Below are 19,369 nucleotides of genomic sequence, written 5' to 3' on the forward strand. Positions count from 1 at the left end.
ATGTAACTCAACTTTGACAAAGTTTTTGACAATTCAGAAAAGCAAGGCTACATTTTTCAGCTTTAAAATTGAAGGAGCCACTTATAAAAAATATAACAAAAGCCAGGAGTAAACTAAATAAACCCTTTGTGTGCAGCTTTAATGTCTGGTGTGTGTCTGTGTGTGTGTGAGTGTGTTACCTCTAAGCAGCTAATGTCTTCTTTCACTGAGCAGAAGTTTCTCACACGAGTCACAGCTCAATGACGGTATCTTGCTTTTTCCTAACTCGGTTCCACACTCAGAAGAAAGTCCTCAACGATGGTGACGCTCTGAGAGGCTTCCATAGATACAGCATTAGCACCATGTTAGCAGCGATGCTAACCGACGGCTACCCAGCAAGCTAACACTTTAATACTGTCAAAAGACCTTGTATACAGTTGTAAAACAGACTTTTAGCAAATCTATGAAATAATTTATTTACATGTCTATCGAATTTAGTCAATGTCCCATGTGCTAACATAGCGGAGGCAGGCTTTATCACCTATACAGAAAACAGCTACCAGGGGGCGATCAAGACACTTACGGGAGCTGTTGTCATTCATCTATATATGGAATATATCCTCACTCAGTTATGTAGCCTTATATTTTTGAAAGAGAGTAAATAAAAGTTGTGGATGTCGACATTTATACAACTGTGCTTACATTGATGTGAAATTGCATCTTAGGTCTGCAAATGTCAAATGATAAAACAGGAGATGTTTTTTTGGTGATATTTGTTTTGTAAAGAGCAGACTGTTTTCGTTGTTGTATTTTTGTTTAATCCTTCCCACTGTGGATGCTTTGTAGAGATCTTGAGTTTCATAATTTATGAGTTTGACACTTTGTTGGTTTAGAATCCATGGACCATCGAAGAGGGTTCCCTGAGCGTCTAGGGTACCCAGTCTGTAATAAGAGCTGAAGCCCTGACTTCCTGGTTTTCTTGTGGTCAGACGAAAAGTGCTAACTTTCTCTTGATTGTGTATTCTGCAGGGTTTATGGGACACCTTGGTTCTCCGGGTCCCTGTGAACACAAGTACTGTGGCTTGGGGCGTCACTGCGTCGCCGACCATGAGACCGGCCAAGGGGACTGCAAGTGCTTGGATCACTGTAAACCACACTACAAACCCGTGTGCGGCTCGGACGGCAAGCTGTACCAGAACCACTGTGAGCTGCACAGGGCCTCGTGCCTCAGAGGACACCGGGTTACCATCGTGCACAGCGAGGAGTGCTTCTACAAAGGTGAGCGCTCGTGTGACCTTTCTCTAATGCAGGAGGATGTGTGGAGCAGTGGATGCTGGGAGTCTCGCTCTTTGCCCTTTGCTCGAATGCTTTCATCCTATGTAGTGCAGTTGGTACGAATGCTTAACCCGGTGTTAGTGCTCTGCCTGACTTGTTGAGCACAGGACAATATCTAGGTTATTGAAGACCTTGAAGAATGGAACATAAAAGTTATTCAAGAAAGCTTTTTCAAGATGGAAGAAGCGTGAAAGCTGAATAATCACTGAGCAAGAGATTTAAGGTGGGAAATTACCATTTGCTAAAAAGTCAGATTTTTTATTTGGTTGGCAAAATGTCCATTTCCACATCACTAGCTCAGACACCAGACCTAACTCCAAAGATTTCAAAAATACATAAAAACACCTGCAAAAAAAAATTATGAACTCAGACATATATAATGAATTGGCTAAGCAAAGACATTGTTGACTATATGAACATTTCTAAGTCTGAGTAAATTAGTAGTTTCCACGGAATCAGCAGAGACTTTAGAACAAATGTCTAGATGTGCATTTTTATTCTGTAGTTTTTGTACAGATAAAAAAGGCCCAAGCAAGGTATGGTGTTTTAATTAGTGACTTTTTAGAGTTGTTGTTGGGCAGATTTTCTTAACGTCTCCATACAGCAGACAGCAGATGCCTCTTGTTTAAACACACGTGCTTCTTGTTGGAATAACTGTGCTCCGTGGAAGTGGATCCATCAAGCGTCTTCTGTCTCATTTGGCAAAGAGAAGAAATAATGGTGTGGGTGAATCCATGTGGGAGTAATATACAGAGGACGAACATGAAAAGCTGCATGATAGTTAGGGACGGTTTCTTTAATGTTCTCGGCAAAAACAATTACGGGTCTGAAGCAAATGCATATTTTACCGCACATCTTAATTTTTAATGTCAAAATACAAGCACACAAAGTGCATTAAATGACATTAAATCACGTCGTACTGTAACAGAACAACATAATTTCGCTAACACAAAAGACAGCGTGAAACATATCACAGCCATTTACGTGAGGTATTGACACGTACAATGGAGCGTTTCATCGTGAATGCAACATGAATCACAATTAGGGCAGGATCTGAAATCAGTCATATGAGCCTTTGTAGAATGCACAGCTCGGTTTAAAAGCAGGAGCAGGTGGTATTACTCCGGTGTTCATATTTCCCCAGAGAAGGATGACTGCTCTCTAACATTGATTGTATAAACACGCCAATTATTCTTAGTCCCTGGAAACAAGGCCGCTCTCTCTTTCGTGAAGGTGGATATTGGTGAAGTAAGAGCTCCCGACACTCATCCACTTCATTCAGGGCAAAGGGGGGGGGGGGGGGGGGGGCAGTGGCAGACTGCTCGCAGACGGCATAGTCACAATATTCATGAGCAACTTGACCGAGTCTCTGCGTCGATTCGACAGAGCGTCTTCGCTACCTTGTTAACTTTGAAAAGTAACTTCACAGGAGACATAGGGCGTCTTTGGATCATTTTACTGTAGCACATGAAACTCTGTGTGGTTCTCCTCACATCCTCGGATTAACTGAAAAAGAAACGGCACGTCGTCCTTGCCAAGTTCCTCCGTTGCTGGAATGTTGAATTTATAGACGAACAAAGCCAAACTACAGGGAGTAAATTCCCTACACAAGAGACAAAATACAGTACAAACCATCTTAAAGCGCCAGCAGCCTCATCGCTTGGTACACGTAGGGAGCAGCCTGTGCAGAGACAGTGATGGTAAGCCAGTGTTCACAATCATAGCGTCTGTTCCATCCCAATCACAGAAAAAGGCATTTGAATCAATGGCACATCCCCGGTGGGTGAGGCCCTAATCAGCCTCATTCATGCGCCCTGTCCTGTCCTGTCAGACAACCCCTTGACACCCAATCAGCATCTATCCGCAATGCAGAGTGGGATGTTTGACCAATGTCAGCCGATCGATATCAGATCAACAGCAGCCAAAAAGAAGGAGTTAAAAAAAAAAGAATCGTGTCCCTAGCTCGGTCCAAACGGTTTTTCTTTGTACTCTGACTGATGTGTAATCAATTTCACATTGGATGAGAGCTCCAGGAGGAGGACGCGGGAACCTGCTGCAGTGATTAGTAATCTCTCCTAAAGGCATTGTTTTCCCTCTCTCCACTTTCCAATCATTTAAAAACCATAAATTACAGAAATGATGTTTACAGTGGAAAAACTTGAACAGTGGAAAAACAGAAGCGTTTCCCTGAAACACAAACAGCTGCAGAGGATTTGTGTCCTTTGCTGCATCCGCGGTGGCAATCAGAGGAAATGGATAATTGAGCAAATGTAATAGAGCTTAAAAGCAAATCTAGACGTCATTATGATTCAGAGGTTATTAGTGAGTAGAATGGAATGTGCCCTCGTGGCAGGTTTAATGTGTCACTTGATTATTTGTCGTCCAGGTAATGGTTTGAATTCACCTGACAATCTGGAGACATTTCCTCCTTATCATCGCGTAATAATGACTTTCTTGCATTTCAGTGTTTGTTACCTCCAATGAATACTTATGTTTTTGGTCCCGTTTGTCTCCTTCTCCTTGTCATGTATAGAATACTGACTTAAAAGAAGGAAAGCATGGTTTACTTCTGATCACCATTGTTACGAGATGAACCATATTTTAACATGCTCGCTCATCTGCTTCCTATTCACCTGATAACATTTAATTAAGTCCCTGCTGTGTATTTGTATGCCTCCAATACCTGTGTTGAGGCGCACCGGCTCGGGAGCTTATGGATTATTCGTGATTACGTGTCTCTCTACTCTGAGTTACTGTCTCTAGAGTATTGTATTGATCAAGGGTCATTCAGGTCATCACCCGCCATCATCTGTCCACGTCTCGGGTGTCTCAGGTCTGTGCTGCCACCACATGATCTGTAAAAAGGAAGTAAATATCTTACCAGCTCGTTTTTTCATCTAACACCCAACGTCATCCCCCTCGCACCTCCTAATGGTTCCTCCTAAGGATGAAGCCCTTACCATCTTTCCTCTTGTGCAACCATGAAGTTTGCTTTTTTTGGTTGTTTAGTGACATGTCTCTACACCGGTTACTGGATAGACTCATTTACAATTTGGAATGGATAGCAACAGAATGGGTTCTGACAGCTCTGGTGATCTACTAAACTAACTCTACTGTCGCTTTGCTTCATCACCAACTGTACCCGCAAAACTCCCAACAGCTCCAGCTGTGCAACAGAATGATGGTGAATGTGTAGTAACATTAAACCTGCTGCAAATCAAGATGTTAACATTGTCCTTTGGAGCAAGTTTAGCATGCTGACAGTTCCCCAACACATCTGTGCCCTTGAATACATCCTCCCTAGTCTGCAAGTCTCTTTGGCTGTTTTCACCTGTGATTCTATTTGCTCTGGTCGGAATCAGATGATGAGTTGAAGCATTTCTTCTTTGGTTTGGTTGCTTTTAAAACGGAGGAACATCCAAGCAACCCAAAATGCACCACCTCAAACTGGGTGAGAATGTTCACTTATTTGCCGGATGTGTCTGAGGTGAGATGACGACGGTAACACATCAAGAAGGACCCATGGTCTGGACTCGCACATCTTATTGTGATAGAAACAGTCATGAGATGCAACGTCCAGCTGCTGCTCCCTGAGCTGCTGCAGTTTGCTCGTCCTGCTGCTTCCCAGAAGGCAACGTACACCCGTCTGCAGGAGCCTTTTAGTTCAAACTCTGAGAGTCCCCAAGTGTGATCTCTGTGTTCACACCCGCCTCAATGAATCACACGATGGGGGAAAACCAACCAGAGTCTGATTGGAGCAGACTTGAAAGTGTGTGGGGGTCTTAAATTTGTTCTCACCTGTCATTTTGTCACCAGGGGTGGGTGTCAAGGGCTGAACTTGGCTCCAGGCTCTGGTGAACATGAAGTCGTACAGACGGACACGTTGTTCTGACTATTTGGTGACGTCATCCTGCATCATCAGGACCAATGGTTTCCATAGGATTCACAGAAACATCCCTCATGTAGATCATTTATAAAAGAGTAGATGGATTTAATGTTTGTTAAATGCTGAAATCAATGCTACTACATTTGGGTCCAGGTTGGATTATGATCTCTCTGGAAACGTTCCTCTGCAGAGTTTGTCTGGTGCGGTCGTCTTGTTCCTCACGCGCTCATCCCTCTCCAGACACAGGCCTTGGCTTAGTGCTCTCTCATTTAAAAATATTTTGAAGCTGTCATTAGAAATATTATACCATTTCTTTCAGAGGGGGTATTTGCACTTTGCCAGCACATTAAATGTAATGCATTCAAAAAAGATTTTATCGGTTTCTTATTGCCTGTTTAGTGGTGCAAGCTAATCACTGATGGACCCTTACCCTGATATATAGAATGACACACTCAAGTATATATCATGCACATCAATCATAGGTATTTTTTTCCCAACGTTATAATCATAATCACATTTCTTTTTATGTTTATGTTGAATCTTTCACTCAGTTGATTCCAGCTCACCAGCAGGGGAAGCTTATCATTACAGCAGCATAAGGTCTCCCTTCTGTCCGGCACATTAAATGAGGAGTTATATATAACTCCACTCAAAACAAAATGCCACAAATGAACTGTCAGTGCCAGTGAAATGAAATGCCAGCCCCGACTTTAACGCTCTGCCCACTGCCACAAATTGGCCCAGACTTTTTTTTTTTTGATTCACAGAATTTAATGAAATCAAGATTGGCAATCAAGTTTCTGTTTTCCTCATTTATCAGCCACTTGCATTCGCTGGCCAATCAGTGCAGACATGGTTTTAAATTATTTAAATCGCAGGTCAACTTAATTTAAACTCCACAACTTCAAATATTCATAAAACAATGTGTTGGTTATTGGAGCCGAGTCACATTTACCAGTAGTGTGCGTGTAAAGTGGATTTTCATATTTAAAGCTCTCTTGGGTAATATATGGTGTTGCTAGTAATTACAAAATTGGAATATACATTAAACTTGCTAGTTTGAAATAGGAATGGAAGTGATTCAGAAGAATGTGATGGTTTCAGTGCCATTAGGCCATTCTTAAACACACGTCATTATTTACTCTATTCACCATGTCATCATGACGTCTTAATAGCTTCCATCAGCAGACGAGTCCTGGCATCTTATGATCACTGACCATCCTGCCTCAGATTCACTTGATGGACACACAATTAATCCCGTGGGCCATCGTGAACTTAAAGCATTTCATATGACATCCATACGCGTGGGAGCCGAGCCACTATTGGTTCTGGTCCCAGTTGGATGTGTCTCTGTGGGAAATGGACAGGACTTGTCAGCCAGGCCTTTCTCGAGTGCCTCTTATCTTCTATGGAAGACAGGATAAAAAATGACAGCCATGTGTTGACTGAAGCTTCTCATTAGCACTATGGGAAAGCGTATGACCCCCATTTTCCCTTTGCACCGCATGGCAACTTAGCCAGGATCGGATCTGATTGAAAATTAAGTGGTGCACAAAAGCCTGTCGAATCCGAACGTGTGCATGGAGGAGAGCGGGTTTCTGCAGATGACAACTTTCACCGCGAGTGGAGGCAATCAGGGCTGAAGCTGCAGCACATCAAGCGAGTGGTTCCAGTGCATTCAGCATGTCCAGTTATCTGAGAGATCTCACACTTAGAAAACCCTCAGACATTCAGATCCTAATAGCCCTCCTGAGTGTGTCACATTCTTTTTTATTTACCACTTACTGTACGGCTTCACTGCAACTTGCTTTTGCATCATGCAGTTGAGGAAGGATGGATCAAAGATTTGCATATCGGCTTTGTTATAAATATTGAGATGAGCCAGTGTTGTTAGATTTCATCAGACCTTTTTAAATATAATGGCTTCCTGCAATCTTACTGAAATATTGGTTTGGATATTTTAAGGGGAGCGTCCAAACGCAAACAGTGAGAAGGAGATGAATCCCACTGCATCCCGAGCGGGAGCACAAACAGAATAGTAATGCAGAGTTCTGAGAGATCATGCAGAGCTTTAAGGTAATTTCCTTCAGGTACCTTGACAGACACTGAATGCAAAAATGTGTATTTTCCGTGTTTACTCCCGGAGTGTTAACCTGCATAGTGGAAACAGCACTTATCCTTTCAGGCGTGACTCTACAAGACCTCTGGAAGTGGTGATGCTGCTGGGTACGAGCATCAGCATCAGATCCTCCACCTCCTGTAAATTGTTAGATTTGGATACCCATTGATGTTACAATTCTTGTAGTCTGGCTTATAGAAGTATCACACCCCTGGTCTACACTATACACTGCATGCATACTATACTTGCATTCTCTCGCTGTGGCCCAATGCATCACTTTGCCGATGAAGGCACCACAAGCCCCCAGCTGTCCACACGATGGTAAAGAAAAGACGAATCATCCTCGGCCACTTTCTCCCATCACACCGTCGTCCAGCTTGGACGCTCACATGCCCTTTGCAGGCGCGTGCAGCAGCTGACAGGGGTCAAGGTTCACACTCTAACAGGTCTGCAGTGACATTCTCCCACTGGAAGCGACACGCCATGCGTTCTGGGCTCTGACGGCTTTTTATCATAACAAGCTTGAACTTCTTTATCATCACTTTGTGGCACAGTGGCTCTTCTGCGTCAGTGAGCCTTGGGTTCCCATGACCCCTGTCACTGGTTCACTGGTTTCCCCACCACACCTGTAGTTTGCAGTCCTCTACAAATCACAACTTGGTCCTTGATTTTCTCAGATCCATTTTTCCAGCTTCTAACACATCAACTTTAAGAACTGACTGTTCACTTGCTGCAGCTCTTTGACAGGTGCCACTGTAACAAGATGCTCAACCGTTAATCAGCTGTCAGCGGTTTTAACAGAGCGGCTGATCGCGTAGTTTCAAGTTGAACGCAGCCGAGAAGGGACACATTTTAAATTAAGAATGATGTGCTGAGTACACATTAGAATCACTGCTAAAATATGATGAACGACTCGCATCCCAGAGCCTAGAATGGCCCGTTAATTGTCATAGGTACATTGCAAATGCTGCTGCCTGTTGACCTGCACGGTGCTAATGATCTCACCTGCACCCCCGCTGCTCATGCCCCTGTGCCTCTGGTCTGAGCTTGCTCGAAATCAAAGGTTAGTCACCTCCTCCCTGTTGGGATGCAAACTGACGATTAGTTGTATCATCTGTTCTCGGCTGACTGGTGATAATCTGCTCATTAACACAAAGTGGCATCTTCAGAAGACAAGAACAGGAAAAAATTGAAATTTAAAAAATATGCTACTCCTATTTCCTGCTAATTGATCAATCACTGATTAGACCAATTGTTTTATTTCTAAATCACCCGGCCAAATAAAAAATGTCGTACATTTTTTGACACCAATTTATTTAATACTTTGATAAAAAGAGAAAACACCTTCTGAATATTTTTTTATATTTACCGGACGAGGACATGTCCCCCATGGAACCTGCCTCTGTTGAGATGAATTAGCCGCTGAGTCGGCCGCCAACCATTCTGTGCATATTTATCTACAAATGTGAAAGCAGAGACGTCTCAGTGTGTAATTTATCGACAGTTTGTGTAATCAGGGGAGGAGGTTTGTGTGTCACCTGGGTTATGAAGTAGGCATTTATATAATCAAGGCTCCATATTTTACAACATTAAATCAGAGACTGTAATACTGGTTTCCCAGATGTGTCTTTTCTTCATTTTTTACTACAATGCCGAAAAACATTTATCTTTATCAGCATTTTGCATCGCACAACTTTTTATCTTGTCAAAACTAACACACAGTAATCACCTGTATTTAAATGTTCCTTAGTTTATAGTTAGTGATCAGATAATGGTAAAATATTGTATGTGTGACTGATCTGAGACATAAACTGTCAATGTTTGTATTATGAGCTTTGTTTTAAATCTATATTTTGAGTCTGTCACTCCTACGTTTCTCAGAATTTACTCTTTAAAGGTTGACATGAATTAACAAATCGTCATTTTTCCACAGCACAGCATGGTTACGTTTTTTTTTTTTGCACCGACCTGAGCACAGCAACTATGAACATCTGTTATTAGTTTGTGTTGTTAAAAGCAGATCTTGTTGAGGTGCAGTGTGTTGTTTGTTGCCGGCTGCCTCTCTGCCGTCTCCACAGAGCAAACTCTTTGTGGACAAATCTCCTGGGCTCCGCTAAGAACAACACGATCATGAGGCGTTGTGGCGCCCGGCCTCCGGAGACCTTCTACCTTAACGATGTCTCTGCGCCGCCGTTCCCTCCGGAGAGTCGCTCCGGGGAGATCAGTGAGAGGAGCTTGTGTACAGTGAGAAGGCTTCAGAACCTCCCGTGCACTCTCGCTTTCCTTTTAATGACTCCGGTGGCACCCTTAACGCTGCAGCCTCCGTAGGAGACCTGGCGTTGTCATCGACAGCGGTGCCAAGGAACAAGCTCCTCATTAAAATCGAGCCGGGCGGATCATTAAGTTTGCAAGGACGTCCAAACCATTGTCACCTGCAGGAGCTTAGACTCCTGAGCTAAGAGGTTATACACAGTATATTGTGATCTGCTTTGTTGAATAAACATAATGAGATTCACACAAAATCAATTATTTTCGAAAATAAGGCTGATTTTATTATGTAGGTGGAAAATGGTGAATTACACTTTGTATCATTTCATCGAGATATTGAAAAGCAACCTTGGATTTTTTCGCTGACATATTATCCTGAATTTGACACAAGCTGCGGTTAAATGTTGCTCAGGGCAAAGGAGATTAATGATCCTCTTCAGTCTCTCCAGATTATGTGCTCATCAGCTGTTTATCAGTTGATCCAGGATCAGATTGTGTTGTTTTTTTTGTAACACACACACAAATACGAGTGTGAGGCTGTGTGCGACTTTCTTCACCTTGTATAAACCAGAAAAACAGAAGCTTACATGGAATCAAACATTCTCTCTGAAAATGGATACATGTGACACCCCCCTTATCGAGAGACAAAGAAAGGGCAAACGAGACATTTGCTGAAAGATAAAGATGCTTCACGGCCTCGACGCTCCTCAGCCGACATGAGCTCAATGCCACACGTCATCGTGCTGCTCTCAACGGTCAGTGAGAGAGTGAACATGATGAGTGGTTGACATGATGGTAGAGAGAGGAAGAGTGCAAGGCCGGGCTCAAACGGCTTCTCAATGGAAAAGAATGCAATGAAATCACTTTTTTTTGACTGACTCACCTTGGCATGTTTTAGTAAAAGCCTCTAACACAAAGGGTAATTGTCTCGAGTGGTGACAGTGGGCAAAGAAAATCATCATACCTGGAAAACTAAGGTGTTTTTTTCTTTTGTCATTGATTTTGTCTTTTTCTGGTTCCCCCCCGCCTTCTTTCCCTCTGACACGGGCGTCTGCTAATGGCAGTCACATCTCTGCATGCCTGGCACCGTTAGCTTTCCTTATTACAGCGGAATGAAGACTGATGCAATGGGGAAACAGTGCAGATGCATGACATCGCTGCAGGGACTGTGTGCAGGCGCATTTGTGGGGGGGAAAAAAAGTGATATGGTAAGGGGAAAATGTTCTGTGCACAATTGTGTCATCAGTCTTTGTGTCTGGTGCGTGCAGGAGCAGCTCTCCACGCCCGGCACTCGGAGGGACGCATCATAACCAGGATTAATACAGAGATGAAATTAGGTGCAGAGATGGAAAATAAGACGAGGGTGAAATCTTATGTCAAGGTGAATCAAAGCTCCCCGACGTGAACACGCCGGAAAATCTGTACTCTTATTGTTCTCTGTGTCGTTTTGTATTTCACACCTGCCTGGTGCTGGGTGACAGAATATTTCCAGTGCTCAGTCCGCAAAGACGAAACAAGCAGTTCTCCTGTTTTCGCTATCGATCAAAAGCTAAAATTACGGGAACTTGCGGGAGTCCGTGTGAGGATCTGCAGTGCAGTCGGGCTTCAGAGGGGAGAGGAGGTCGGGAAGTGGCTGCAGATGGCGAGGACAGTTAATATTTACTGAAGGACGAGGCCTGGAGCTGCCTGACAGGGACGAGCGGCTGCAGTGGTCTAATTTGAAAGGCTGCAGGTTGCTGTTTGTTTATTCACAGCCCTGACTCCTGTCCAAGTGACACCGAGCCCCCCCTCCCCCCCTTCCACCCTCTTCCCATCCCCACCATCATGTCACCTAAATTAGCTGGTAAGTCATCGGTTATGGGGTTTATATGGCAGCTCCTGTCGTCAATGGGATTTGCTACAAGGCGATTCCTTCGGTGGTGACAGTAAATCATGGCGACCCGAGCTGTTCACCTTCTCCATGTCGGACGCCTGTTTGCCAGAAGCATCTTAAAAGTCCCTCGTGGTCAGCGGCTCCTTCTCTGTGGCACATTGGACGTAACCCATGTTGTTCAGGAGCCTGGGGTCGTTTTTATATACTCTCCTTATGCCTGTGTGAGTTTCCACTCATCCAAACAGCCGGCAGCAGCGTTTGACACATTGGAAATAGGATTATAGTTGTGAGATATTAACACTTTTCAGCTAAATAGGTTCTTAGAAAGACTTAGAAAGATAACATCAGTAGCCTCCGTGTCCAAGGTTAAGAAGATCTGAAGAGGCCCGACGGATCATTAAGAGAAACTGGATATTATTGTTGATATCCAATCCATGTATTTAAACGTCCACATTAAGCTGCACTACCAGTATTGACCAAATAGACAAATCTACGGTGGCCGAGAAAGCTGCTTAAGATCACAACACGTGCTAATACAGAAACACAATGTGAAAACGACAACAGAGATGTTTCCAAGGGATCCACAAAAGTGGCAAACCTGCAGTTCAATGCTTTTTTTCTATTTACATGTGTTTTCTTAATTCCTAGTGCGTTGAGCTGCAGACGGTTTTGCGTCTCTTTGGTTGTGTTGCATGAGAGGCGGTGGACTAGTGGCAGAAACTTGGACTATGGGCAGAGAAGGTCTCTGGTTCGTCTCTGGTTCGACTCCACGGAGAGACAACAAAAGACAAACCTGGATTGATCTGTCCAAAAATCCAAGAGTCTCCCTACCCTGTCTAGTGCCCCTGAGCAAGGCACCTTACTCCCCCAACATCTGCTCCCCGAGCGCCGTACATGGTCGCTCACTGCTCTGTGTGTCCTGCACCAGATGGGTGAAAAGCAGAGGTTCAATTTCCCTACCTGCATGAGTGTGCCTTTGTCATGTCTGTGCATGTGTTTGGGACTAATACATGCATCTTAATTCATCTTAATGAATTTGCAGCACATTTATTTTCTACTTGATTTGGTTTGTTCTTTTGTGCATTTGCTCCAACTGCAGTTCATTGAGCTCTCGTTGATATGGATTTTGTGGGTGTGGGCCGGGGGCGTTGTGCTTTGACATCCTTTGACCATCTGCTCCGCGCTCTGAAAAACCCGCTATCTCAGGAACAGTTGGTTAAAATGTTCATTTGTACTCAAACATGAATTAATACGATTCTGGGTGTCGAAGGTCAAGGTCACTCAAGGACACAGCTGGCTTATTCTCGGGAGGCTCATGAATTTCATTACTTCTGGCACAAACATCCGTGCACATGTGGATGAACAGATTTCTCATTCTGCTCAAAAGAAAAATGATGATAAATACAGTAATTACCTTTTATTAGAAAACATTATGAGTCTTGACAGACATGGATATAAACACTGTTTTACCATGGGTGCTTCTCGGCTTTATTTTTAGTAGAGAAATGCAGATGGTCTTAAAGAGGAGGTTTGGTTTTATAACAGGCTTTAAACATCTGTGTGAATTGTTGGAAGTGTTTCAACACAGGGAAACTTAACAACCATCTCTCTGAGGTTTGATATTAATCAGTGTTTAATTAAAAAATCTACCTCTAACAACAACCAGGCTAATTTAATCTCCCCCAGGTTTATAAACTGCTTATTTTAACACCAATATTACACATTATGCATCATTTAAATCAAATTTATTTAGTGTGCTTTATGTTAATACATAAATTATTGTTTTGTCGGCATTGCAGCATTTTCAATTCTCTTAATGTTCTTGTTTGCATTCGCAGAAGTTGCAGCTGTGTGTGAAATACTTTGTCTTTTATTGTGACAAAGGTGGAACCGAGATTGGGGTTGAATGCACGCGTTGCGTTTATTTTAAAATCATCCTGCAGTTTGGAATAACTCTGTCCCACTACCACCGTCCCTCTGTGTGTATCTATAAATAAGAACATGTATTATTTTTCTCCCAGTGAAGAAAAGGAACCCTTGAGGATATTCCCACAAAGACTTGTAATTTATTCAGTGTGCATTTAAGGGTTGTGCGTCTCCCAAGCCTGTTTTTATTTTATTATTCCTGCGTGTTCCTCAGCAGCCGAGACACCTGAGGCCCGACTTACCCTATTTATGAGCACAATTAGCACAACAATTATTATTTAGGTAACTGTGCTCTGCTGAGTAAGTTTGAGATGGTGACGAAATTTAACCTTGTTTGTCTATAGAGCTCTGACAGAGGGAAAGAAGTAGATGTGATTACAAACACGAATGCATTAAAAACAATGTCCTTCGTGGAGGTAAAGACAAATATATATGTTATATACGACTACATTTTTACCGATTTGACGAAAAAACATGCTCCACGAATAAGAAGCTGGAGACCAAAGAGGGATGTTTCTCTCAGGTAGAACTATAAATTATGAATGGAACACAAACATAGATATTGAGCAAACAAGGCCAAAATACAAACATATGTGTGGTTGGGGGTGACTTTTCCCCCCCTTGGATAATTTTTTTCAGAGACTATGTTCAACTGCAGTCAAGCTGTTATTTTTAGACGTGTTCAAAGACAGCCGACCAGCAAATCATAAATATTCCATAACAAATCTCTGTGCTGAATTGATTTGAAGGACAAGAAACTCGAGGCTTTGATACTAAAACATGAACATGTTCCTTTTGAGAGGAATGTTGGAATATTTTCATCCTACAGCTCATCACGCTGCCAGATGAATACTTTTTATAACAAACACAGCAAATCTATTTATATACTCCAATTTAAATAAACTGTAAAGTATAATTCTAAATAATTTGTTATAACTTTGTTGAGTCTAATTTGATGTAGCTAATGATACAACCCCCCCCGCAGGTTCGAACACCTCAAGACAAACAGCGAGTCTTTGATCGATGGGTTTATTTATAGCTCAGCTTCAAAGCTTCCGACTCATCAGCGTGTTCATTATGGGCCTAAAATTACAATTACTCCATCGAAGCCTCGTGCAGACGATCCTCAAACAATCATGTGATAAGTAGCATATTTAAACATGCGTGAAGTTGTGCTGACGCTGCAGAAAAGTTTACGGGAGAGTCAAAGTAGCGACGACCGAGTGAAAGCGATATTTAACTTTGCCTTAACCAGAGAAAGTTAGGAGACTTATTATAAATATTAAAACAAAACTATGTGATGTAACTGGGAAACAGCGCCCCCTGCAGCCAAAAAGGGTTGATTCATGTGAACAATGTCCTACCTGAATATCAGAGAATTTAATTGATCCAAAGTTTTGATGATTCAACTTTCTCGGCCTGATTTGCAAATAAACTGCGATTGTCAGTCAGTAACGAACTTCTCACAAGAGATAGTACACGTTCGTCAAAGCTACAAAAGCGAAGTGTTCTCAGGGCTCCTGTTCCTTTAAACGAATTCTGAAGTTGTGACTTTAAGGCAAAAAGTTGCTCTAAGGTTGCTCAGTGATTTTTTCCTGCAGAGATTTGTTGTGTTATGGTGGTGCAGTTTCAAAGAGTTACCGCTCAGGTGTATAAATAAAAGGCCCATAAATTAAAACTACATTAAAGTGACTCTCCTCTAAGACTTTCCAATAAATATGTAAATTAACACAAACCCTTAAAAACGCGTTAGACTCGTGATGAATTGTCCAAATCGCGTTCTGGTGCGAGCGCGTCTACAGTGAGTGAACAGGTTCCAGGATCATTTTTCGCAGAATGCACAACGTGGCTTTTCATTAAAGGAATTGGTTAAAAGCTCCTTTGCTGTGCAAGCAATTATCCTGAGAAGTTTCCATTTTATTGCTCTCGGCCTCCTCTCGCTCTCTGTTGTTTCCACCCACTTTCTCCTTCCTGGATATCAGGCCCTTTGAACAATTTGGTGAAATAAAAGTGAGCAATCTTTGCCAGCATCGCTCGGAGCAGTGGGCTCCTGAGTAAGTCGCAGAGCGAGAGAGATGCAGAGAGGAGGAGGGTGTGGAGGGGGAGAGGGTTGACTGGGTTGCAGCGTTGTGGGCGTTTTATAATATCAAAGCTTTCACTGCATTCTATGTATAAAACAAACCCCTCGGACAAATGTGCAGGATTTTCAGGTTCTGGACAATCTGATAAAAACGACATGAATCTCTGTTGAGGAAGAAAAAGCTTGAGTGCAGAACAAAAAACGAATCTCTGGATAAAACAAGTTGAAGGTTGTGCTTTTTTTCTGTTTGACCAGAGGGGGGGAAAGGAAGCCTGCTCATAATTAGTGTTCGCATTAACAGCCCGATAATAGAAAGAAAACCCTTTTGTGCTTGAGATTTGAGATCGTATAATGACCTGCTCCGAGGAGGAGGAGGGCTGTGCTTTCATCAGCGTTTAACTGTTTGTTATTTAGAAGGATTAGAAACACTCCCGGGGTGGATTTTCTACTGAGGCCACAGGGATGCAATACGGGTTGAGGCTGAAGCGGAGCCAGGATATTTTACTTCTTACTTTGCAAGATTTTTTATAGGGACATTTCAAGGGAATATGTCATCGATCTTGATGGGTGGGGGGGGGGGGGGAGGGGGGGGTGTAGAAACAGTCATTAAAGGGGGCTGCTCTTCACGAGAGTGTGAAATTCGGTACAGCTTGATTAAATTGAAGTGGACTCTCGGTCCTGGGCGGAGGTATGAGCTCTGCTAAGTGTCCTTCTAGTGAATTAATGTTGAATCTGTAACTGTAGTTCTTTTGGATGACGTGTTCTCTTCGCGCTACCGACAAATCTACTGAGCAGTTGTATTATTAGTTGTTTCATTTCTGCTTGTGTTGCACGCTGGCCACATTGTCCACCTCGGATGTATCTTGATTCTCTGAACCATCCAACACCCCTGCCTCCACGAGGGGTCTGAGAAACTTCACTGTTCCTTCCCCGACCTTGGAAACAGCCATTCACACAGCAGCAGTTGACAAAGCCGTCACCGCTCAACATCCACTCATCCTACAGACTCCGAGCTTGTCCCAAGGTCTTCTTCAGTCCATTGTGCTTCTCACAGAGCTGTTCTGTGCACTGGAGCTTTTTGACTTCATCACATGATCTTTGTTGGGTAAACATACAATAACAGCAAGCAGGAGCAGAAGAAGAACTTTTTTTTAAAGACATTTTCGCTGTGTGCATTTATATGAGGAACATGTGATTAAACAGTTGCTTATTTACACATTTAGCAGTTATGAAATAAGATAATATAAGATAAGATAATCCTTTATTAGTCCCACAACAGGGACAGCAGCAAGGGAAGTGAAAAATGTATATCAGTAAAATAATATGTTCTAAATGTAATGAAATTTAAGTGGATTCAAAAACGAGTATGTGCAGTGTCTGAATATGTAGTGAATTTATTGCACATATACCACTTAATTCCAATATATATCCCAAATATACGCACATTTTTACCTGGGTTTTCTCCAATTTCTGAAAAAAACATGGTATGAGCTTCCCTGCTCATTGTTATTTATCTGTGTTTTTACAGGTTTTGTTATCCTTACTTTATTTATCCACAAAATCAACACAAAACAAACTAACCAAAGTAGTGTTGTTCAGGGCCGGACAGCTGATCCACCAGCTCACTGTAAAACTCTAAAGATGTGGACGATAAATCTCTGTGGGTTCACTTACAGGCGACACCTTCCACATTGACATTCTGCAAACTGCTGCTCTAAACCTTCTGTTATTGAGCGTAATGGTCACATGGTTGACAGCCTCAGAACAAGCGACTGCAGAGTGTAGTGGAGGTAATTTGAGAAACTGCAGCTTAAGATGTGCTGCAGGAAGGGGTTTTTTAAATATTCAAAAGGAATCTGAAACAACTCAAAATGCTTCATGACCTAAATAACGTACAGAAAACGTATAGAAATACCACAATATTCTTTTATCCGTTGGATGCTTTGTTGTCTTTCTGTCTCTTCCTTTTTGGAAAAGAACGTTAACCCAGATAAATATTTACATCGTATAGCTCCGTGCACATCAAGGCCTCTCTTTGATTTCACAGTGCGGGGACTTATGTGTTTCTCCACGGCTCTATCAGTCTGAATGAGAGTCTTGTCAGAAGCAGAAATGACGGAGCTGGCTGCCAATAGGGACGATTACACCATACATCAGAAACCATTCGGATTTCTGACAAAACATCAGCAAGAAAAATGCACGTTCCAGAAGGAAAAAGGTTTACGATCCTCTGACCTGGGCTCGTTGTGCTCGTCCCCTCTGCCGGGCACAGAGCTCCTCAGCAGGGAAAGGAACAACACTAATGGAAACGAGTGCTAAACATTTGTTGAACCCGAAATGGTCGATATTACGAGGTCGCCCGAGGGTTAGAAAACATCAAATTAGCCTCTCATTTTCAGCTTCGTGGCCACGCTAATGGAATAGATTAAAGAAATTAACAGCAGCCGTAATGGTAAAAGGCTGCTTGATATTGGGCTGAATTTCAGCGGCACTGGGACGTCGGCAGCGGTTGGAGAGGTCGTAAAACTCCGGAGTGCGTCCGTGTGGCTGCAGACACAGCGGCTGGTGGACGTGGGGATCAAACAGCCACGTGTTCCATCCTGGTTTGTGAACCTGAATGCTTTATGAACCAATCGATACAGGCTGAAGCGTTTTGCCATATCTAGGCCAGCGGATCTATAGGAATTCAGCTCTTTATGGTTCCCGGCTATGAGGCCGCTGGCTGGATAGATGATAATAGAATGTGTTAACCTAATGGTGACCCCACTGTGGGGATAGAAGCACCACTCAGGAGGCTTTGAGATAATCAGGAGGGTTTCTGCGAGTCAGTGTGAGAGTCTCCTTCCCACTGTGTGTTTGTGTACGATAATGTCTATAATCTAAAGCGTTGATGGAGCTGAATAGAGGCTCGTACTTCTTCGGATCAGGACACCGACCAGACAGAAGGAAATGAACTCCTGTGCTGAGCGAAAGAAGCAAATATTTTCAAATTGCACAGAGGGTTTCAGGGTAAATGTTAGTTTACAACAAGACTGCAAATCAACAAACTGGTGCTCCAGGTCAGCAGAGCCATTATCACTCAATATCTGTTTCCGACCTACGAGGGATGCAGCAATCAGTTCTATATTATGAGTGACTAAATTATGTTTTCCTGCTCAAAGGCCACTTACTTTGCCGTTTCTGGAGATTTCAGCTCTTTGGCATGGTGGTTTTTGGTTGTTTTTGGAATTTGTATTTTCATAACTTTAAAGATAATCACACTTGCTAAAATAATCTCAACTCAAATTCCACTTCCGACCTTGTTCCTCAAAGACTCTGTATTGTGTATGACACACTTCTGTTCTCATTGTATTTCTGGAAACAACCTAAAACTGTGGGAAAGCTCTAAAAAATGTCTTTGGATGAAAAATGTGCGCAGTGCTAATTGAAATCCAGTAAATGAGGAAAAGTACAGGCACATCCATCTTAGGCAGCCATTTTTTTTAAATATTCTTCTATGGGAAAGGGAAGAAATGGCTGAGAAGCACGAGATAAGAGAAGCATAATGTAAAGTCAGCGAATGCAAAGCTTATCTCAGCAGTTCACATCCCCTGAGTCAGGGTAGGAAGCTCACTCACCTGGGCTGTAACGTACTCTGACTAAACAAGGAACACAACCATATAACAAAATAACAAGAACAGATTATATATTTAAACATACTCTACTTTCTCCTTCTACTGTATTTCCCCTGGGTTTAAGTAGGCTACCATTAGTACGCCTTTAAAGTGTCAATCTCAAAGAATGCCAGAAACTCAGGCAATTTATGAGACACCCTCCTAAAAGTAATGTTTGAAAAACTTGACTTCCCACATTGACTTCTCAGACGCTGCAGCAGATAGAAACAGTTTGTTGCTCAGCAGAAGC

At 42.7% G+C, this 19,369-nt stretch overlaps 1 protein-coding gene across 2 annotated transcripts in view; it reads left to right on the top strand.

Moving 5' to 3' along the window:
- Window positions 1-19,369, top strand: part of fstl5 (follistatin-like 5) — a 148,790-nt gene that overhangs the window by 48,049 nt on the left and 81,372 nt on the right. For both annotated transcript variants that reach the window (XM_062393101.1, XM_062393102.1), the window contains exon 4: window positions 1,009-1,257. In XM_062393101.1, coding sequence (XP_062249085.1) covers window positions 1,009-1,257 — 249 coding nt within the window. The remainder of the gene's footprint in view (window positions 1-1,008; window positions 1,258-19,369) is intronic.

Source organism: Platichthys flesus, chromosome 8, assembly GCF_949316205.1.
Source record: "Platichthys flesus chromosome 8, fPlaFle2.1, whole genome shotgun sequence".
Classification (NCBI taxonomy): domain Eukaryota; kingdom Metazoa; phylum Chordata; class Actinopteri; order Pleuronectiformes; family Pleuronectidae; genus Platichthys; species Platichthys flesus.